This window comes from Schistocerca serialis, chromosome 7 (assembly GCF_023864345.2).
Source record: "Schistocerca serialis cubense isolate TAMUIC-IGC-003099 chromosome 7, iqSchSeri2.2, whole genome shotgun sequence".
Lineage (NCBI taxonomy): Eukaryota > Metazoa > Arthropoda > Insecta > Orthoptera > Acrididae > Schistocerca > Schistocerca serialis.
Window position 1 is genome coordinate 112,379,171 of NC_064644.1, and position 24,142 is coordinate 112,403,312.

Consider the following 24,142-nt stretch of genomic DNA (forward strand, 5'->3'; position numbering starts at 1 on the left):
TAATGTATAGTGTATGAATTTATCCAGTTTGAATGATCTACATTGTTAGCATTGTATTGTGAAATACTAAATTTTGAAAATGTTATTACAATTCTAAAGACTTTAGTTTTTATATATGGCATTATTTGTATAAAATGACGAAGGATCTGTGCAGAACAGTGCTGGAATAGTGAAATAACAGTCTGATCACTGTTACTAGTAACCTACAATGTTCAATTACTTGTTATTTCACTTTAACATATGATGACAAACTGGATCAATTTAAGCTATATGCATTGGTTACCTTTACATGTCCATTTGCAGACATAAATTTTGCTAGCAGAAAGTTCACAATCCAGTTCATAATTTTTAATACTTCATTACATAAAACTATTTAAAGATAGTTGCCAGAACATGATATTCAAATCCAATGGCTTACTTCCATCTTAGAATGTTGAGTATAAGGCTATTTTCATCGATTTGCTTCTAAATTCTCAGTAACTTTCAATATTAATTAAAATTAAATTAGCTCCTTCAGAGCTTCGTGACTGTAAGAATCTAGACACAATATTTCTTTTACAGACTTAATAAGGTAAGACACAATCATTGCCTTTTCTGTGCATGCAATATAAGGTGATCAATGGATAGGTGTACTCAAAATATCAAAACAGTAGTATCACAATGATGCTGATGGGAGGCAGTGTTAAGACCAAACCGTGTTTTTGTAATAACATGCGAGTTTTACAATAGAGCTCCTGCATCTTTCAGTTATTTCAGAAATACTGGGCAATCGCTTTAACTGTTCAACAACAATCCATCTAGTATGCACATGGTTCAGTTCATAAGGAAAGGTGATAATAACATCGTTATTTGCACAAATAAATACAATGGGAATACTCCACTGATAAGGCGAATCTTTTGTGTACGTTGACAACTTTTGCGCAGGCTAAAAACTAAGATCTATGTTACAGCCAAGGCCACACACCACAGCTACAGAGTTGGCAGCTAAAGCATTAGATTTTGCATGAAGTGGCCGATGACAGGAAACAATTGCTTTCGTAATTCAATGTACACCTTTTGACCATGCTTAGTGCATTTAAACGATGTTAACATAGCAAACAAGCAAGTATAACACCAATTAGTCTTAGAAGCACAAATTGAATTTATATGAAGTCGTAAGGGTCCAGTCACAAACAGAAGTAAGCTGTATTTTTTACACCAAGGCCTAAATACTTACATAAGTTAATCCCAGCTACTAACATTTAAAACAACCAGCTCTCTTGAGGCTGAAGTAACTAATGTGTGTGGTATTACATCAGTGTAAACACATACCATTAAATTTATTGGTGTTCCTCTGGACAAAAATCTTAGTTGGGTAGACAAAATTAATTCTGTATGGCCGAAAATAGGTGTACCTTGTACCTGATAAGCCAGTTGGCAAAAATAATTTCAAGTCAAACGTTGAAAGTTGCATATTGTGGAAAAATTTAGGCATTTCTTAATTATGGTATTGAACTGTGGGGCTGTGCAGCACACCTACACCAGAATAATTTTTGTTATTATAGAAAAGGGAAGTGAGGTTAATGCATGGACTGAGATCCAGAGAGTACTGTCATGGAACATTCATCCAACATAAATATCTGACAATATATTCGTCATATTTGTATAAGCTTGTAGCGACCCGCAGCTGCCTACCATGTGTGTGTGTGTGTGTGTTTTTGTGTGTGTTAGTCCGCGAGTGTCAAATTCTCGCCTGTTCGTCAGAAGTTCTGTGCACGCCGCCAGAGGCACTGGGTTTATTCGCATGAAGCTCGGATCATTTATTCTTTGTTTTTGTTAATTATAGTATGTTTTTATCTCTCTCTCTCTCTCACTCTCTCTCTCTCTCTCTCTAATGTGTGTTCTTTTCATATGTGTTTAGTAACGCTAGCAACCAAGAGCTCACTGACCTCGACCAGTCTATTGCACATTACTAGAATCGTGAGCTTTGTATTTTAGCACCGCACGCAAAAATGAAGTTCCATCGTTTAGTTTAACGTATTCTGGTGTATGCAGAATTTCTTTTGCAGGCATGGCAGCGTGCATAGTTGCCGTTCTCCTGTAAGCAGAAAGCACATCTAGGGGACATTTTGGTGCGCAGTGTAGCTGTTTTACTAACGGCATGGCAGAGTCGCAGGACCTAATTAATTTCCATTGCGGCTAAAGCGGTGAATAATTGCCGTTCTCCCATCAGCCGACAGCATATCTAGCGGCCAGTTTGGAGCGCAGTGCAGCTTTTTTATAACGGCATGGCAGAGTGACAGAACCTAACTCTTTTACACTGCTGCTAAAAGTTTATTGTATTTTTTGTGAATAGTAGAAATAAATTAAACAAGTGTTGTGATTTGCATAGTTATTACACTAGAAGTAAGACAGAGGACAAAATTAAAAATAACTGACAATAGCCCTTACATTAACGGGCCGATATTATTTAACAAGCTACCACATACTTTGAAAACTTGTGAAGGAAAGTTGTTCCACAGAGAATTAAAAGCTTCCTAATAACTGCTTTTAGTGAATTCTAAGCTACAGGACCCCTGTTGCAATATACAGTATATCATATTACTTATATTAATGTGAATACATGTACCATTACTATATATGTAATTTGTATTACTTTATTACTTAGTCTATGTATGACGTTCGCAAAAGTCATGAGCTTATGCTAAAGATGTAAATAACTAAAAAAACAAAAAACTGAATCCTGCTTCACTGTATCTCTGGAGTACTGATGTTACGGCCAATGTAGGACTGCATGCGAGTGACACATGTCCATACCATACGACCAAATGAGAACGATATTTGGATGAAATATATTGAATACTGTCATCAGGCACTATCTCCCGTTCGCAAATACTCGAAACCCGACACCTACTTTCACGAAGCAGTGCCGTTTCATCTGGTCGGAAGTGTAGCATTTATTCACATATACTGTTCCACGGATTTCGTCAGGATAATGAACCCTGAAGGTCTCTTCCGTTTATATCGTTTGTATGGAATACGCGTTCTTGTCGATTCTATTCCTTTCCAGTGATTAACATTGTTCATTCTTGAGAAGAAAAAGGATGCTTTTAGCCTTTTCCTAACTGCTTTACGAAAGGAACCATTATCTGTATTCAGCCAGTGATATAAAAATCTCTCATTTTCGTTGATCGGGGTTACGTTAGGTACTTTTTTATGTTACCGAAGCCAGCTACAAAATAGTTATGATTATTACTTCTTGCAGCGTATGAAGATCTTTAATGTAGTAAAAAAACTGAGAAATGTTCACAATGTAACCATATGTAAAATTAATTTGCGTTGTGAATGTGCGACTCATTGCATATCATAACCATCTATCGTGCAAAATGATCGATAGAACACATAACTAACTAATTAACCAACCTCGATAAGAACATATGAAATCTGTGATGAATACTTTTGTTTATTCAGTGGTACCACCACTCGTAGTGATTGGATGGATTTGCCAGTATTAAATGTATTTGTAAAGATATAGAAGGCAGGTATTATTTTGAACTTAGTACTTCGCAGACTTAACTAAGTTTGAATTCAGAGAAATAGACATACTGAATGCGCTTTCCAGATTTATTGTGCGGCTGCGTCTTCGGAGCATCTTTGAGCTCGGTGACAGCGGAGACGAGAGACAGTGCGAGACTTTATTTATTCATACGTGTGCGTGAAGGCCAAGGTTCTTTAGGGGAGAAGTCATTGATTAGTAGGCCGTAGTTTGGCCTAGCATGAATGTGACGTCAGCTACTATTTGGTGGAGTATGGGAATCATGTGAAGGTGCGTCATCGGCGGCCACAACTTCCAGTCAAACAAGAAAGCGTTCGTGAAGATGGCTGTTCACAGTTTACATTTTGTTTTGAAGTTGCTTACTGTTGTTTTACTAACAGCTGCACCATGCCTGCCGTTGGGAGACGGACTGGAAAGAAGGGTATGTCTTATAACTGAAGAGTATTCAGTTACTTCGTTATCGCTATCTCATTTCAATGCCTTTTCTTTCAGATTTCTTCAGAATTGAATCCACATTGCACATTGGCACAATGCAATACTTCGCATTATTCTGTTGTGTATGTTAAAGCAGAAGGTCCAAATGATACATTACACTATGTGTGGGATCTTACTGCGAAGCCTTCTGTTTTACTGGCCCTTACAGACAAGGATTCAAATCTCACGATTGACTGGAGGGGTTTCATTGATGGCGAAGATGGATCTATAACGTTTTCCACGGATCCGTTGTATAGTTTTGGAATCATCATCGACAAGGTTTGAAAAATGTATTTATCTTGTCCTGTTCGCATTAAGACAATGTACCGCCAAGCTCTCTATTTGAAATGTTGCCTGAACTTTACTTATTAGACTAGTTTAGTATATTTGGGAAAATGCGGGAGCAGGGTTTGCTGAGGCCCAGTTTTTGTGCATCAGGGAAATAAAAAATTCAATCTGCAATTGAAAATTGTTTCAGTGCATGATGAATAAAGAATAGCAGAAGGAAGTAACTAATTCTTCTTACGATGCAATTGTTGCACCACAATGATAGCTTTCTACTTCAGAGAGTAAAATAATGGGTTGAATTTATGAATGAAAAGTTTCTTTTTAACTATCATAAACATATCATCTGTTCTTCTTCAATGGAGCTAACCACTTGCATTCAAATGTAATGTTATACCATATAGAAGCAATAACAAGAAAGATATTTTTGAAGCATTATTACATAGGTTTTTCATTTGTATGAGATTTATGGACATAAAATTTCTTGGAATTTTTTTAAAATATAGGTGTGGGAATTCAACGATATCAATGACACTGGTATGTTCCGTGCTGATATGAACAGTTCATACATAAAGGAATTGGACACACAGTTCTTCAATTGGAACAGAACCCAGTTTAGAGAAGAAGAAAAATCTATGGTTTTAACTGCAGAAGCCAATGGTTATAATGATTCAGTAGTCACAAAAAATGGAACATTGAGAGTAGAGGTATGTTTATTTGTAGTAACCAGTGGCAGCATTATTAAATGCTTTCTGTAAAATTTAGGCTTTCAAAATTAAATTAAATTGTAAATGGTAAATCCTATTGTTGTTATGCAACATGTTTTTTTGTAGGCATTTAACCAGAATAGTAAGCAAAACACTGAATGCTATGGGTCATTGGGATTACCTGAAGCTTTAATTGCAGCATCAAAAACTTGCAACCAAACTGTCAATTTTCCTACTGATATAGATCATAGGCTATGCTACAGATCATTATATCAGTGCAGCTGAGATTCATGTTTATACTTGTTGATTCTAACCCAAAAATTTTGTCACCTGTCAGCATAATCTATACCTTGGGCTTTGCTACAGATCATACTATTGCAAGAAACTGCAACCCAAAAAGTAATATAAATGAAAAGACATTGTTTTGTTTCCTTTCTGCACATGTATGAAGTCACTCACTGGAGCGTCATTAAACCCCGGGACAAAGCTGATCTGTAGATTCAGCTGACCCAGCTGTTGGACAGTATTGGATAATCCGAAACGCTTGTAGTGAAGACAGTGAATGTGAATTCAAAGATATGGTGACATATTGATCTGTGGTGTAGCCTGATGTCATGAATGACAGATTTTATCCATTTTTGTTACAAAAGCTAAAACTGCAAGGTAAACTCAGAAAATTTATATTGGGTTAAGGACTAGTCTTCAAGTATTTTCATGCTTATTAAGTACAGACTATACATAAACTTCAGGAAATGTAAGAGTTCGCTTTGCAGCTTTTACATTTTATTTGTGCTATGGTTGTGGATTGTCCCTTGTAGCAGGGCCTACTGTAACAGCATTTAGTGATTTTCTTGTTTTGTGTATTTCTTAAAATATGTGACATAAATATATAGGGGGGGGGGCTGCTGGATTAGTGCTAGAATTTTTGCTATTTACAGGTGTCGCATTGCATTATTTTAACTTTTAGCGGTAATTTTCATCAGTACTAATGGACCACAGTGTAAGCATAAGACACACATTTTGTGCTATACTTAACTTTGATTCAATTAAATAGAAAAGTAAAATAGAAAAACACAGTAATTCATGTAGTTTATATATTGAAGAGGGAATAACTGAAGCGCCAGATACCAGTGCTGCGGCTGGTTGTTCAGTGGGTTGGCTGAAGCGTCAGATCCCACCCGTCGGCTTTGACCCGTGACGTAAGGCTGTTGCGGTGTGTGACGCCATGATCGTGTGGAATTTGGTTTGTGAGAGTGGTGTGTTTGTAGGTGTCGTTTTGGTGTGGTCGGTGGTGCTCTCTGGTGATGTTTGTGGGTAGCGTGTTACGTGGATTATAGGGTTCGTTTGCGTGGTAGCATTGCACGTGTGTGATATCGGTAGTGACTGTGCTTTCAGCAGAATATTTTTCAGTGAGTTAACGATTTTGGTTCTGTTATGGCGATGTTGTTGTAGTTTTTTCTGTTTGTTGTGTGTGAATTTTTGTAGTTTTTTCTGTTTGTTGTGTGTGAATTTTTGTAGATTTCTTTTTTTTATGTCTTTGGTAGGTATGGATATGATTGACAAGGTCAACAGTTTTTGGTTGTCGGCGATAATGGGGGACAGTGTGCTGTCTCTAATAAAATTTCTTCAGCTCTTCGGATTTTTGGGTGAAGTCCTGAAGTGTTCAGCGTCGTGAAGAAATGAGGCTTGCTAAAGTTCTAGCGTCTTGGGCCAGGGATAGGGAGGTGTCGTAAGGATAACAGGTCAAGGGAAGTGTTCTGTTCCATTTTTGTTGGTTTGTTGTGTTTTTTGAGGTAGAGATGATTGGATGTGGTTGTAGTTTTGGGTTTTGTGATTTGATATCGGTAGTTTCTGTTGAACTATATAGGTCAAGGGAAGTGTTAGATTCGAATGTGTGGTTGTGGCTATGGGTGCTCCGGTATTGGGAGTTGCTGTTGAGCTATATAGGTAAAGGGAGGTGTCCAGTTCCAGAGGATATTGTGTTTAGTGGAATTTGGGAGTTTTGTGTTGTCAGTTTTTTGTCGTTTGGTGTGGTTTGGTATGGTGGTGTGTGTCCAAATTTGTTTATATTTACTTTATCCCCATCCAAAAACCTCCAGTTTCCCACACTTGTCCTGTTAGTTTCATTTCATTTTTTGTGGTACGAGTGTGTTGGTTTTTCAATGTATTTTCGTGTTTGTGGTCATGTTTACGTAATGACACCATAGGCGCCATATTGGAGTTGTAGCGTATGGTCATTTCTGCTCACAAATGTGTCGGAGACAAAATGTCATACCATACACAGTATATATAGAACCCAAGATAATGTTTAGTGTGAACAATACATCTGTGAGAAAGTAGCAGTTGCAGAAGAACAGTTTCAACAAAATCTAAGTGTCAGCAGGGTAAGCTTTCAGAGGAAATACGGAAGCGTCCGATCTAACCCGTCGGCTTTGACCCATGACGTCACAAATATAGCGGAAACGACAATTCCAATATGGTGGATATAGAAACGTTGCATACGTATCACAAAGACGAAAACACATAGAAAAACAACACACACAAAGGTTTCACAAGAACAATCTGCAAACGTTGATAGCAAACAAAGATAATAATAAACAAGTGGTACTCAAGGCCAGGCAGGGGGGGGGGGGGGGGCTGCGCCCCCCCCCCTGACCCCCCCTGCCAAAAAAAAACTCCCAACCTAACCTCGTATTCAGGGCTACGCTACAGATCAATGTGTAGGTCAATCAAAAGATAAAAAAAAGAAACAAATAAAAAAAAAGAAAAAAAACAATATTGATTCATTAGACATAACGAGTAGCGACAAAACATATAGACCATAAAGATTGAACAATCTAATGGCAAACTGATAAAAGCCTCATAGACGACGTTAAAACAAAAAGTACAGTAAAAAGGTAAACTATATATTACAGGCCCTAAAACTCCTACTAAGGTAACGTCAACGAGGCAACATCTACAAACACGCCACACTCACAAACCAAACTCCGCGCCGTAATGACGTCACACACAACAACACCCTTACGTCACGGGTCAAAGCCGACGCGTGAGATCGGATGTTTCTGTTGACCCCTTTCAGATGACAAAATAAATAAATCTGTGTGTCTTGTCAAAGTATAAAATGCTGAGGTGCAAACTGTAGATGGGCATACTTATGTCATACACATAAAGTGAATGTCCAAGACATCTCAAAAAACCAAATATAGGAAATGACCTATATCACAACACAAGAAACTATTCAGAGTGAACAAAATTCATGTGTGAATGAATGCACCCATATATCATGAACTCCATAAAACAAATACCACCAAAGGACAACTATCTAACTCATGGGAATATCATAATGCAATTGGATACATAAAAGAAAACTACTCAACAAGCAGCAGCAGTACACTCATATAAAAAGTATTGTGTATGCAAGCTTTCGAAGCCAGTGGCTCTCTCTGGCAGAAAGGTTGAAGGGGAAGGAAGAGGGGTGAAGGAAAAGGACTGGTGAGTTTTTGGAAAAGTCACCCAGAACCCTGGGTGGGGGGTCTTAGCGGGTGGATCAGTTTCCCCTGACCTAGGGTTCTGGGTGAGTTTCCCAAAATCTACACCTTTTCCTAAACCTCACCAGTCCTCTTCCTTCTCCCCTCTTCCTTGAGTTTAAAACCTGCCGGAAGAAGCTACTGGCTCCAAAACCTTGCGTGTGTAATATTTTGTTTATGAACATACTTCTGGTGTCACTTGGTGAGTAGTTTTTTATCTATCCAATTACATTGTTTTCAAAAATTTTCATGTACTTGTAGTATATTATTAATATACCGTGTGGTTATAATTAAAGTTTCCCTATGTAACACATTATAACATATAAACTAATTACCATATGATGACCAAACGTGGTAGCATTAATGTCAAGGAACTGGGAAAGAGAAATAATTAATCAGTTAAATTGAAACGCTTTTGATGTGTGCCGATGGTACATGATACAGTTAGATAGTGGTATCATTACTGCTACAAAAGGTGCTCAACATGGTGACCATAAATGTCCAGAAGTGTTCAAAAGTTCAGGATTGCATCCTGCACAGCAGAATGAAGCATATCAGTACATATGCTGGCTCTCTCTTCATATGCTGCACTTCAGATCAGCACATGCGAATGTTCCCCTGGTAAACCCTGTCCTTCAGGTAGCCCCACAACCAGAAATCAAAGGAGTGCCTGCCAAGCATTTGGAAATAACTCAAGAGCGATGTGCAGTGGGACCCCACCTTCCACGAAAACTGTCAAGTTCAATGTGTGTCTCCTGTAGATCCAGTATAACATGCTGGTGAAGCATATCACAGTAATGCTGGCCAGTCACACTGTACATCTTTGGTCCTAGAGCGCCAACCTGTTCAAAACTGAATGGGCGAATGGTGAATGCAGCTGTGTAGCCACACTACAGTGACACATTCACTGTAAAGAGGAACGTCATGTACAATGACTGGAGGTAAGGTCTCAACACTTGCCAGTTGCGTGTGTCTACCTCACCGTCAGAGAAAATTGAGGTTCGTCTGTCTATAGTATGGTCCAGGGCCAGCCCTGAACAACTTCAATCATTGCGAGAAAGTGGAGAGCGAAGTCAGCATGTCACTGTGTGTCCTGTGGTGCAACTGCTATATGATATGGATCTCGTACGGGTACCATTTGAGGATGGTTTGAAGCACCTCCATACAATGGACCATGGAATGTTCAACTGTCATGACACAGCACGCGCACTGCCTGACAATCAGGAATTGTGCATAGCATTGTGTACTATAGCAACAGCGATTTCATTAACCATCTGTGGTGCAACTGGTTGTCTGCCTCTTTCCGGAGCAAAGCCCAGTTCTCCAGTTGATTTGAACTTTATCATATTCCACACAGCAGGTGGAGCAAGAGGACCCTTCCATAATCCTTCCAGCTGGCTATATTCTCGAAGTGCAGCTGCAGCATTACTGTTGTACTGATAATAGAGCTGCACCAATAACACCCTGGCTCCTTTTTTCCGTGCTCATGAAGACATGTCAAAGTGCACTGCAGGTGTGAGAGACTATGGATAACAATGACTGGTCACGGCACCTAGTGGCTATAGTTGGAACTGGAGGGTGGTGCTGTGACACATAGAAATCATGCACTGCATGCTCTGGACATTAATGCTACCCAGTTTGGTACTCATGCGGTAATTAGTTTCTGTGTTATAATGTGTTAAATAGGGAAAGTTCAATTTACACCCCCCCCCCCTCCTCCGTACATCCACATAACATACAGTATCTGTAGACCCTGTGATACATGATCAGTAATATCAGAGGTGAATACGTCATATGTATCCAGTGTTGTACCAAAGAACTAGATACTAATGGAAAGTCGTGCGTGATGGGGAAATTGATCCTGAGATGCTCAGCCAACAGGTAATACTACTGAAGGACCTTCATCGTTGTTACTGCATCGTCATACATTGCACGTACCATGACGTATTAGTGAATTGCTTTGTCAGAACAAATACAAAACAAAAATTAAATGTCCAGTCACCAGCAGTGTGCTGAACTAACAATTCGAAAGCCAGAAACAAATCTGTAGCCCATAACCACTGACAGTACAGTAAATTGCTAAGGAAGCTCCAAACACACAATCCCAATATGAAGTCTATAAATAACATAGTGGAGATATTGTGTTGCAGATAGGTGTAACAGACTGCCAAAGGTTTTAGCCAAACAGACCTTCATCCGAATAGAAACACACGCACACACTTGACCAGTCTCTGGCTGCCAAGGCCAGAATAATGTCATTATTTCATCCTGGATTTTCCATTGTTTACTAATATATGCTTGACAGACAAACCTTAAAATGTTATCACCACTATAGTAGCCTAACCCACAGCACACCGGTTTGTGGGAATGGCCACTGGAAGATCTTGAGTTTTGCAGAATTGATGTGTAAGGTAGTGATTGCAGCGTGTAGCAATGATTGTGGTATACATACTGTGGTATGGTGTCAAGTAATCGGCTATAAGTGGAGTTGACCATAATAGTGTTTTTAGAACGTTTTTTGTGTGGGTTACGCCATTATTGTTTTGGCGCATTTGGCCGTAATATGTGAAAAATATGGGATAGGGCAATTGCTTTAGATGCTGTAGTCCAACATTGGACAAGGTACACATTAGGCGTTAATGATCATCATTTACAGGGGTGGTGTCACCACACAGCTGTGCAGATGTTTTCAAGTTATGGTAATAACCATGGTACACTGGGGTATGAACTGCAGCAAGGTCATTAAAGCGGTCTTCTTCAATGCACTAATAGTGTGTCCATTGGGGTATAGTAAGTCAAGAGTCTGTTACTTTTGACCCTCATTCAGCAAAACTGACGTCGGCAAACAGGACATCTGGCTCATTGGAATACTTACAAAACATGGTATGGGGAGAGGAAGCTTTACACTGAAGCCACTGAATATGGAACCATTGCACCCTGGTATTTTGTGTCGACACTTTACGGTTATACGTTTCTAAATGTACTATGGACATGAAATCATTCCTAGTCATCAGTATAGTGGTGAAGGGTTGTTGTTTACATGTAGTGATGATGATTCATCCAGTGAGAGGGTGTGTATATGTTAGGGTGAAATTTCCTGCTCTTCACGATGATACCGAAGTCCTGGTCACGTGCTAGATATGAATGCCCACTGACTATGAATTTATGGGCGATTACTTCCGGTGTGAAGTCTGCATACAGAACCATGAATTGACACAGTAAGGCCATTTTTTGATTCAGATTTTGCTTGCCACATTGATCACAGTACATAATCAGTCACTTTGTTTGGACCTTGTGTTTAATGTAATGCACGACACACGATCCAATTTCTTGCAGTCCTTGGAATGCTTCTCCCTCACTCCATACATACATACATACATACATACATACATGGTAGCTCTCTTGGTACATATGTCGCATATTCTGAGGCAGCATGTCCCATCCGCGGGCTCTCAGCCTTTGATTGATGTAAATCTTTCATGTTCCCATTTACCCTTCTCTTCTGTGGGGTTGGCTGCAGCATTTTTGATGTTATAGAGATCACATTTATGGCAGGAATCACTTACAGGGGGATGAAATGACAGATTGAATCTTGTATTAAATATCTGACCAAACGTGTAGTAAGAGACCTGATCATCATGCTCAGCTTTATATAAATGGTATAACTGCCCCATGCTTAGGTCTGGTGACAAATACTTCTGATCCACTGTTTCATTTATTCGTGCACAATGACTCAGATATGTTGGAAACTGTTCTATGAAGTTATCCAGTGCAACTATCTTTGATAATAGTGTTTTGTTTTAAGCAGGGCATATGCCTTGCTTATCGATGGGTGGCATCCGGTGCTGCATTTTGTGCGAAAGAACCCTTGTAATCCTACCATCTGATATCCGCAAAATGTTCTTAAAGAACTTTTTACACACCTTCGTGTCCACTCCCTCTACATTCTAGAAATAGTATAGGCGTGTTGTTACTCATCATGACTCTGTAGTACCAAAGGAATATGCACAGGCTGTAGGGACTAACTTCATCATAGCAAAAATGTATGCCGACCAACAGTCGAAACTACCTAATGCATAGAACAAGTCAAATATATGTTGCTGGTGTTCAGGTGAAAAATGTCGACCACATGCCTTCTGACACGCACATGCTCAGAGGGTGGGACATTTCTTTGGCACTAAATTTCCCTTCACATTAATGTATTCTTCCCCTTTCGATCGCTTTTCTTTTCGAATGTTCAATGCTCACGGGTGTGCATTCCAGACTTGTTTTATTCCTCATTGCAGTGCAATTATGGTACCAGTACTAAGATTCCCCTCCGATACGCCCATGGTTGACGTAGTGGGGGTGGTATCCTTTGATGTACTGGGTAGACTGGGCTCTGCTAACATGACAAGTAACTTGTCCACTGTACCACTTGCACGCTGGTTGAATCGGCCAGGTGCACATTCCACGTCTGAGGCATTGGTTGTAGTGTCCGATCCAAATAGGTCTGAAATTTACACACACACACACACACACACACACACACACACACACACACTATGTTGGATAGGCCACTATTGCGCTCTGTTTCGTATGGCACCACACGGTGCATAAACATCATCTGATGCTACCACTTTGTCCATGATGTCCGAACACATGTTCGGTGATTGTGGGACATAATGGTAGGGTGTAAAGTGATGTTCTGTGTGAATATCTCATTTTTTCTGAAAATTTGGGTTAGGTCACTATTGCGCTGATAGCCTCAAATAACACTGAACACTTAAAACAAATTTAAAGTACTAACATCCAGCAATAGAGAGCACGACAACATACTGCAAAACATGTTCTTCAAACATGATCCATTTCTAATATGTTGACAACCATGCCACATAACACATACTTACTTAGAATCAAAGCCAACAACTGTTACTGCACATTTCAGTTGATCCCTGAAAATTGCAGAATTGGAGTAGTCTTTCTGTGTATTGCCATGCCTTAATGTTACACGATTTAAATGGTGTTGTCTGTAGCAGAAAGGACAAAAGTTCGCAGTTGTTGAAGATGGTAATTACAATATTTGTGTGAAGGCTTGGCGTCTCTTAGTATTTGTACACTCATCAGGAAAAGTAAATCAAATGTTAAGATGCTACTGTTCTCCTTTTACCAGTGACAAATGTCATTTCCTTGTTCTTACTTAATAGAGATTGTGGTGACACTTGTTTGTGCTTCGGTTTTAGGGGTGGAGAGCAACACTGTCGAAGAACTTAGCTACTATGAGAGTAATTATGAGTTGTGATGTACTTGTATGAACTAGTATTTTTGTTCAAAAGTATCCTTCTGTAAGTTATTCTAATAAATCCCAAAAAGCACAATTTCTTTGTGTATTGAAACTCAAGTTTTTAATGGAAAATTCAGAAAGTTTTTGGTGGTAGTTGTGTGCAGTAAGTTCTTGAATTATTATCTGATATCTGCGTGGATTCAGTGCATTCTACTTGTGATAAACAGTCAAGCTCTGCATACCAGAATCATATGAAAAATATACTTTTGCACTAGAAATCATTGTAACTAAAAAAGTTTGACCTTCTGTAACATTCAAAGGACAAAAAAGTAATTTTTGCAGCATTTGTTAGGAAGGCAGAACCTTGGGCTCCACATTGTATTGTACATTATAAATAAAGTAGAAATGTGATTGCAGATGATTTTAACTCAAAAATTGATAGATTTTTCTGTTCCTTGTTGTTTTTATGTGGTTGTAAGATATGTAAATTCCAATTAAATGACTGTAAATGACTTTACAGTAATTATGAATTATTTGTTCTTACTCTAGGTAGAAGTATTTGGCTTCAACGACCACAGTGAGAATTTACCTCACCTTTTACACACTTCAAACACCACTCAGGTGGATATGGTATTTGACAGACTCACCACTGATCCATCTTTTAACAATTCTCGATTTGCTGTAGAATTTGTCATTGTCAGTCAAGATCAGCGTAATGGCACTATGATTGTCGATGTCAGAAAGAGCCTAGATGATGAACACACACCAGGTGTTTTCACCGTAAGTAAAGGTTTTGTCTTTTAATATTTGTTGTAATTTACAGATTAACACTCAATTTTGAATATCCTGCAATTCATAAATATCTTTCATTTTGGCTCAGTTTTCATCAGGTCAGTATTGCCAGAGCATGTCCATAAATAACCAGGTAATTTTTTTTTGTATTCCTTAGTTCAAGGTGAATTAACTGTAAAATGCCCCAGTCTCATCATTACTTCAAAGCTTTGAATGATTCTGTTTCTCTTGCTTTACTGTTTCTACTAAGCAGGCATACAGGAGCTAGAATAATAAGTTCTTTAGTATTTTTTCCATATTAATGCACCTTTCCTGTGAGTTATTAGAGCTCACAATAAAAAAAGACAAGCATTGCACCTGGGAACTGCGGAAGGTATATTAGCTTATTTGTTTTAGTTGTAAATATTTGTCATGTATTATTGTTTTTCTGATGTGTTCTACATCCTAGAGGACCTCCTCACTATGGATCAATTGGAATGAAAGTAAATGTAATCTGAAAACTACCTTCAGATTTACCAATTTTTTTCTTTTATCTGTAATTCATTAGTGATTCAATTGGGCCATATAAATAATATTATGCTTCTTGGTGTAAGGAAGAGAATACAGATCAGATACTCAATAAAATATTTCAAAGAATTAAGATCAAACAATATTATTTTCTCACACATTGTCTGGTGTGCGAACAATGGCATTGGTGGCTGATATTGTGTGTTTGCAAAGTATTTTTACATTACCATGTGAAATATCGGACTCCTTGCAGTAAAATTGCCTTGAAGATTGACTTACTGTTCTTTTAATAATTTTCCATCAGATTGCAAACACATCTCTGCCATGTCGCAGCCGCTTACATCATCGTTAAAACTACTAAAATGAAAAAAGGTTACTGAAACATATATTCAAGAACTCACATATGCACATAAATTATAAATACACACACATAAATAATAATTGTTGCGTGGCAGTATATTAATATAAATGAGTATGCCAATGTGCCTCTTTAAAGCTGCCTATGTTCAGTATGTAATGAAATGTCTGGAGTTGTGGAGCAATGACAAAATGAATCTGTACAGGAACAGATTATCTCAAAAGTCTAAGTAGTACAAGAGGAGTCAGAGTTGAAGTACAATATTAAAACACATGTGCTGTTTTTTCACCGCAGCTACATATTGTTTATTGTTGGTGCTTCATATCATGTCTTTGACAGCACGAAAAAATTAGATTATCGGTTTCGTGTGCAGATGAGCCCTTAAAGCCAGTCTTTCTTAAAAAATCACTTTTTAAATGTGTGTGCCAGCAAGATAGTTTCATAAAGATTTGAAATTACGTGCATATTTTGTTGGAAGCCGATAAGCACTCTTTCTCAAATGCCGGATGAATGAAGTATGTGAACTTGCTTGCCGTCAGTTAAGCTGCCTCCAGAAAGTTTGCAATTGTAATACTTGCCTTATTGTATTAACCATTAAACATATTATATCTCTTAATGAGCATAATGTGACAATACATTAAATATTTAATTTCAGTCAATAACCTTGTGAAATAATGAAAATCAATTTTTGTTGTCTCAGTGCTGCTTCTGGTACCGGATTCCAGGACAGCATTTTAATAATATAGATACGTATTGATACGTAAGTGTTAGTCCTGGAAGAGGCTTCTGCAGATTGTTCAGTTACCAAATTGACTCGGTATTCTTATAAAAATTGCATGCTTCTGTAGAAAAACCACTTTCTTCACCTTAGCTGCAATGCAGATGTATATGTAGAATGCCGCAGAAGAATACACCATAGGACAGAACTGAATGCAAGTATGCTAACAACCTAGTGTGCAGGCCAACACAGTGAGAGAGATTTCAGAGTGCAAAGCAGATGGAACTAAGTTTTGTTGTTAACTTGACCACATACTGGCCAGTGTACACTCGTGATTTCTACCTCTGGTCCTGTAAGTCTCCTTGTTTATTTGGAATTGCATAGTACAAGTTTTTGTAATATTAAGCTTTAAATTGTCAGCTGCGAATAAGTTGTAAGCCTGTCTCACTGTTCTCCCTGATGTGATGTGTCTGGTAAGGACATGTTTGGGCTCTTTGTCACTATACTTACAAACAGCAAACATTACAATTTTTGAAGAGTCCTCCATTGTTAGTAAATCGTTCACGTGGTCCAAGGCAGGGCCTGGGGAAAGCACCAAACTTCGAATTTAATTTTTTTTGCCACACTGAATTTAATCTTATTCCTGCCCTATCATTTGCTAATGTGACCGGTTTTCCATCATTCATGCTGATCTTAAAGAAGTAATGTAAACTCAGTTCTACTACTCTGAATAGCCTATATTCTCCACAGCACTCACAATTTGCATTTATTAACTTTTATGAATTAGGCATGAATCTGATATTTACAGGTCTTGTTACCTCCAGGCAGTTCCACATACATAAACAACTCAGATTAAGAAGTTGGTAGTTGACTGCTGAAGAGCAGCAGCTACTTTCTTGCGCCACTGATGGACATAATGTGTGTGCACAGTCTCGCAGTTGTCATTGTTCTGCATTTACATTTTCTTATATTTAGGAGAAATAGGGGTCGGGAGCTTTGTCTGAAATCCTGGTAGCACTGTTACATGTTTTGCAGGGCTGTGCAAGAACACTTGCTATGAGATGTGACAGGAATGGAAAGGGGTATGCAATAGTGGACTCAAGTTGTCAACAAAATAGTAGAAGACAGGCAGCATGCTTTATTGCGGAAAGTTTGTCATTGTGTCAAATTTGATACAAATGTAACCATAAAATGCACATTGTGTTGAGCGGAACAGTGGTAGTAATCCTGAAAAAAGGTATTTGCAATAATTATAAAAACTTAGTTACATGGTATACAGCCAAAATTACATTGTAAATTAGAGATGAATATATCCTCTGATCACTGATGGTCTTCTGAATCACTGCTTCAGTAGTTCAGCAGGTAGTCTGCTTGTATTACATTCATTAGCACTGCCAAATCACAGCCAGACTGTAGCCTTCCAACCAAACCTTGAGCTTGAAGTACACACCGGTGACTGTCATAGTACTTTTGTTTGGAAAAAATAGTAGGAAGAAGTTGCGCAGGTATGACAACTTTTCATGGCCCAAAGTAACCATGAACAGTCAGCATAGATTGTTGGATATTCATGTTTGCGCTACAAATAGACTCCCTTTTCTCATCTGTCATTGGTCATCTAAAACTATTCAATTAGTTACACAAAACTGGAATATTGTGAACCAACATAATAGAGAGAAAGTGTCCTGGCTAGCACTGCCCCTATTTCAAACCCTAGTTGCAGTGGGGTTCAAATCACACTGTTCATACTCTTTTTTGGTATCAGTGTTTTATGGAAACCACTTCAGGTGAATGTTAGAATGCTTCATCTAAAGAAGCCATGTCCAGTTTCCTTCCCAATCTTTTAGTCCAGGATTACTCTCAATACATAATAACCTCAGTGTTCAGCCCAAAACTGCCTACCTTTTGATGTAAAAGATTTTTTAGTGGTTACTGTGGCAAAGGCAATAGCCTCAACCAGCGACATTAAAAAAAAATTAATATTAAATCATTTTTTAAACAACATTATGTGCTGTAGGTGTAATTGATAACAGTAACATTCTTTTCCTGAATAGAGCAAATACATTGTCTGAAAATTACACTGAAGAGCCACAACACACACCTAATATCACACACATGCCTAATATCGTGTAGGGCCCCTGCAAGCGCACAGAAGTGCTGCGACACGACTTGGCATGGACTCGATTAATGGCTGAAGTAGCACTGGAGGGAATTGGCACCATGAATCCTGCAGGGCTTTCCATAAATCTGTAAGAGGGTGAGGGGGTGGAGATCTCTACAGAACAGCACGTTACATGGCATCTCAGATATGCTTAGTATTGTTCATGTCTGGGGAGTTGGTGGCCAGCGGAAGTGTTTAAACTCGGAAGTGTGTTCCTGGAGCCACTCTGCAGCAATTCTGGACGTGTGGGGTGTCACATTGTCCTGGAACTACCCATGTCCATCGGAATGCACAATGGACATGAATGGATGCAGGTGATCAGACAGGATGCTTCCATACATGTCACCTGTCACAGTCGTATCTAGACATATCAGGGGTCCCATATCACTCAAACAGCACATGCCCCACACCATTACAGAGCCTCCACCAGTTCGAACAGTTCTCTGCTGACGTGCAGGGTCCATGGATTCATGAGGTTGTCTCCATTCCCATACTCATCCATTCGATCAATACAATTTGAAACTAGACTCTTCTGACAAAGTGACATGTTTCCAGTCGTAAACAGTCTAATCTCGGTGTTGATAGGCCCAGGTGAGGCATAAAGATTTGTTATACAGTCATCAAGGGTACAGGAGTGGGCCTTCGGTTCTGGAAACCCATATTGAACATGTTTCATTTAATGTTCGCACCCTGAATTGAAATCTGCAGCAATTTCCAGAAGGGTTGCACTTCCGTCATGTTGAACGATTCTCTTCAGTCGCTGTTGGTCCCGTTGCAGTATTTTTTCCCAGCAACAGTGATGTCGGAGATTTGATTTTTACTGTATTCCTGATACTCATGGTACACTGGTGAAATGTCGTATGGAAAAACCCTCATTTAATCACAGCGTAGGAGATGCTGTGTCCCACCACTTGTGCACAGACCGTAATACACATTGAAACTTGATAACCTGCCATTGTAACAGCAGTAACCGAGCTAACTGCACCACGCACTTGTTGTCTTATGTAGGCATGTTTACATCTCTTTGTATTTGAATATGCATACCTACACCAGTTTCTTTGGCACATCAGTGTGGTAAGTTCTTCAGCTTACAGTTTTAGATCATCCAGCAACAGCAAGCACATAATGTTTGGAAACTGGGTTAATACCCTCTCTCTTGAGCCAATGGAATGGCAACAAAGGTCTTGAAGGATGTCTAAATTATACAGGAACATGAAGTGCTATTGTATGTAGTTCATGATTATTCCAGTGTTCTACAGATTAGGATTTTTACAAGCCACATAAGTTGGTGAGATATGGGCTTGTTAGTGACTAACATAAGGAACAGTTTATAGTAAGGTACAAAGAAGGAACAAATCTGCTGTCTGGTTACACTCACATCACTGAACTGGTCTCTGTCAAAAAATTTTAAAGTACTTTAAAATTTCTGAATGGTCAGCATGGCAAGCAGATAATCCTTTTAAAGAAAGGGATTCTTAACAGAACTCGGCCCAAAAAGAGGGAAAAATCTGAACCTTAAGTAACTGAAAAGTAATAAATTTTTTCTAAAGCAATGAACAGTCTTACACATTTACTAAATAAAGAATATGTTGGATGGACAGGGAAAAAATAAGTGTGAAAGAAAGTAGTTGATATTAGGCAATGTTGATATTGGGCAATTTTCATATATTTCAAGTAAATTTTAAAATCAAATATCTATAAATTATTGTAGATTTGTCCACATTATATTCACTTTTCCTGTCTTTTTCTTGCAAGTGCTAATGGTACCCTTCCAGTACATGTGTTATACAAGAGAACACAGTTTCATTGATGAATACAGTAACATCTTAGAAAAGCTATTAGAATTACAATAAAATGAAAGTATGGCAAAGAAAATCCAGTTACTGCTTTCGTGCTATGATGCTGTAATGAATGCCCGCATAAAGAAACATCGTTTCCTAGGGAAAAAAATTTAACTGTGATGAGGATAGAACAGTTGATTTTTGTAAATAGATTCCAACTGTTTGAATACTAAAGATCCCATGTGCTGCAAAAATTTCTGACTTCATTGAGGATCTTTAATCTAAATTTGGTAAAACTTGTTGCACATTTGTATACTGCCAAGTCTCAGGTGGAATATTACACACATCAACAACAGTTCTGCATCAAACTAATAAGTCATGTATGTGTGTTGCTATGGTGACTCCCTCCAGTGTTTTGTACTGATTGGAAGGTTACCTCTGACATTTGTAAACATATACACAGTTACCATGAGCATTACCTATGATGCAATACTGTGCTCAGATGGATTGCAGCATTTCAGTTGAAAGTAAAGCATCAGTGGAGACATATTAGAGACATCTACGGAACAGTAGTAAACAGCCATCATGCCACAAAGGACAGTGGCAACCAGTGACTGGGCCTGCATCGTCATGTTAAGTGCAGAAGGATTTTCAACCAGCAAAGTTGCTTGGCATGTACAGCGGATTGAAGTTATGTGGCACAGATGTGGAATTGGTTCCAGCTGATGGGTAGTGTTGAGGACCACACAGGCTGTAAATTTGAGAGGTGCCCAGGATGAGCGATATCTAGGGCTATGGAGTCAAAACATTGACCTGACTGCTCCAGAACTGAATTTGATGTTTGAAGAGGCATCAGTACATCATGTATCACATAATGCATATCTGTTGATATGCAGAAAGGGAAGGCAGAATACTTTCAGTGTAAGGATGTCAAACTGTCTTTATCAGTAAATTGTCAAAGTATTCATAACAAAGTTCCCAGCTTCACTTCTCTCCAGGAAAGTTCTCACACTCATATTGTTCTTGGGACTGAGAGCTGGGTGAAACCCCAAGTAGAAAGCTCTGAAGTATTTGATGCTGTAGGAGGGGGAGCATTAATTGCATCTGACAAATATTGTCTTCACTGTGGTCAAAGTTGTGTGAGACAGTGGAGTTATCTGGTCACGTGTAACAGATCTAGGTAAACTAAGTTAGTGAATATTTTTACCAGCCAGCTGATTACTCTGTGACAGTTCTAGTCATTTGAAGAAAATCTATGGTCAGTAGTACATAAATTTCAGATTGTGCAGTATCAGTTGGAGGTGACTTTGTCCTACAGAGTATAGACCAAGATGCCTATGGAATCCGTTGTGAGGTGGGGGGAGGAGTGGTGTACAGACAGACTGGCTGGCACAATCTCGTACAAGTACTTTCAAACAAATTTTCTGAAAACTGTTTTGATCAGCAAGTTAAGCAGCCCACATGTAATGGAAATATCTTAAGACATTGTAGCTGGGCCAGACCTTACTGACGCATCAGTCTAGAGTAGGGGGCTGAGTGATCATGTCGTCATAGCAACTGCCATTATGAATAAATCAGTCAAGGAAGCTGAGCATGTTTCTCCTAGAAAGAACAGGTAAGCTGTTGTTAGCATCTGAATTAGTGATCTGATGTCACTTAGTTCCAGTAAGATAGATTTAAAGGAGTTGTGGGCACAGTTTGAACAGATTGTTAATTGGGGGGCTGGAGTACTATGTGCCTAGTAAGTGGACTGGGAATGGAAAAAGACACACCTTGGTTTAATGATGAAATTCAGAAAATGCTAAGGGAACAAAGGCTGTTGCACTCTAAGTTCAAAAGAGAACACTCAAATGATGACAGGCAGAGATTATTTTAGATTCGTGCATCTGTGATGAGATTTATGCATGAAACATACAGCTACTACCAGTCATACTTCATCAAAAGCTCTGGCTGAGAACCCGAGGAAATTAAGGTCTTTTATAAAATCACTAAGCAGGTCTAAGGGTTCCATCCACTCACTCATTGGCCAGTTTGGTGTGGCAGTTGAAGATAGCAAATGGAAGCTGAAGTTTTAAATTTTGTGTTTAAGAAATTGGTAACACTGGAGAATCATAGAAACATGTCCTCGTCTGACCATTCAACAGGCTCCTGTATGTATGACATAGTAAGAGCCTTCACTGGTTTAGAGAAACAACTGGAAAAGTTCAAAACAAATAATTTGATGTGTCTGGATGGAATCCCAATTCAGTTTTACAAAGAGTGCTCTATGGTACTGGCATCTTACTTAGCTTGCATTTATCATGAATCTCTCACCCAGTGCAGAGTCCCAAGTAACTGGAAAAAAGTATAGGTGACTCTTGTAGGTAACAAGTATAAAAGAATGGACACGCAAAAATAACAGATAACATCCCTAACTTCGGTTTGCTGCAGAATTCTTGAACATATTTGCGGTTCAGATACAATAAATTTTCCTGAGGCTGAGAAGCTTATGTCCATGAATCAACATGGTTCTAGAAATCGTCACTTGTCAAAGATTCAGCCTTTTCTTTTCTCACATGATACGCTATGAACTATGGATGAAGGGCAATAGACATATTCCATATTTCTAGATTTCCAGAGAGCATTTGATACAGTGCCCCACTGCAGATGGTTAACGAAGGCATGAGGGTATGGAATAGATTCCCAGATATGTGAGTGGCTTGAAGACTTCATAAGTAACAGAACCCAGTATATTGTCCTTGACAGAAAGCATTTGGAAGACAGGGTGGACAACAGTGTGTTGTTTGTTTGCTGATAATACTGTAGTGAATGAGAAGTCGGGGTTGACTGTAGGATGATAAAAGATAACATAGTCAAAATTGGTTCTTGGTAAGATGAATGCCAATTTAGCTCTAAATATAGAAAAAATAAGTTAATGTAGATGAGTATGAAAACCAAACTTGCATTGTTTGGATACAGGGTTAGCAGTGTTCTGCGTGACTCAGTCACATTGATTACAAGTCTAGGCATAACATTGCTAAGTGATACGAAATGGAATGAGCATTCAGGATTTTGGTAGGGAAGATGAATGGTTTGGTTTATTGGGAGAATTTTGGGAAAGTGTAGTTCATCTATAAAGGACACCACATATAAGACGCTAGTGTGACGTATTATGGAATACTGTTCATGTTTCGGGTGCACATCAGGTGAGATTCAAGGAAGACATCGAAGCAATCTGGTAAATCTGAATGACGTAAAAGTGTTACAGAGGTGCTTCGCTAACTCAAAAGGGAATCCCTGGGGGGGAACACTATTGAGGAAACTTAGAGAACAGCATTTGAAACTGACTGCAAAATGATTCTACCACAACCAACACAGATTTTGCATAAGAACCATGAAGATAACGGAAATTAGGGCTCATATTGAGGTATATAGACAGTCGTTTTTACGTCGCTCTATTTGCAAGTTGAACAGGGAAGGAAATAACTAATAATGGTACAGGGTACCCTCCACCATGCACAGTGGCTCGCAGAGTATATATGTATATGTAGAGCAAACTGTTTGATAAATGCATGATGGGAATCCACATTCTTGATGTGCGTGCTGAGAACCACTTCTTAGACCACAATGCCATGGTCTCCTTGCAGATGTGGAACATATCATGCGGGATGGATCCCCAGGATTGATGTCAGGTGTTGTTTACAGATGAAACTCAGATCTGTTTGCACCCGATGGAGATCATCCCATAATACTGAACACCTCCAAAACTGTGACCCACATGTGCAACAAGGTGGTGGTAGTGAAGTGATGTTCTGGAGTGGCATTACGTGGGACCACTGTACACCTCTTCTTGTGGTTGTTGAGAGCAGTCTCTCTGCTCTATGGTACATGGAAACCAATAGTGGGACTGTATTGCAAACATTCTGGTGACACTTTCATCTTGATTGTAAACAACTCATGTATTCGTCATGATCTTTTGAACAAGTTGCTTCACCATGCTATGATCACCAGAAAAGAGTGGCCTGCCAGTTCTCCAGGCATGAATAATCCAATCGAAC

General features: G+C 38.9%; 1 protein-coding gene across 1 annotated transcript in view; it reads left to right on the forward strand.

The window, feature by feature from the left end:
* The first annotated feature begins 3,448 nt into the window (after positions 1 to 3,448).
* The window catches only part of LOC126412299 (glycosylated lysosomal membrane protein-like), a 62,819-nt gene continuing 42,125 nt past the window's right edge, over positions 3,449 to 24,142 (forward strand). Inside the window, exons 1-4 of the mRNA XM_050081820.1 lie at positions 3,449 to 3,956; positions 4,028 to 4,288; positions 4,801 to 5,001; positions 14,341 to 14,571. Coding sequence (XP_049937777.1) covers positions 3,858 to 3,956; positions 4,028 to 4,288; positions 4,801 to 5,001; positions 14,341 to 14,571 — 792 coding nt within the window. The 5' untranslated portion in view covers positions 3,449 to 3,857. The remainder of the gene's footprint in view (positions 3,957 to 4,027; positions 4,289 to 4,800; positions 5,002 to 14,340; positions 14,572 to 24,142) is intronic.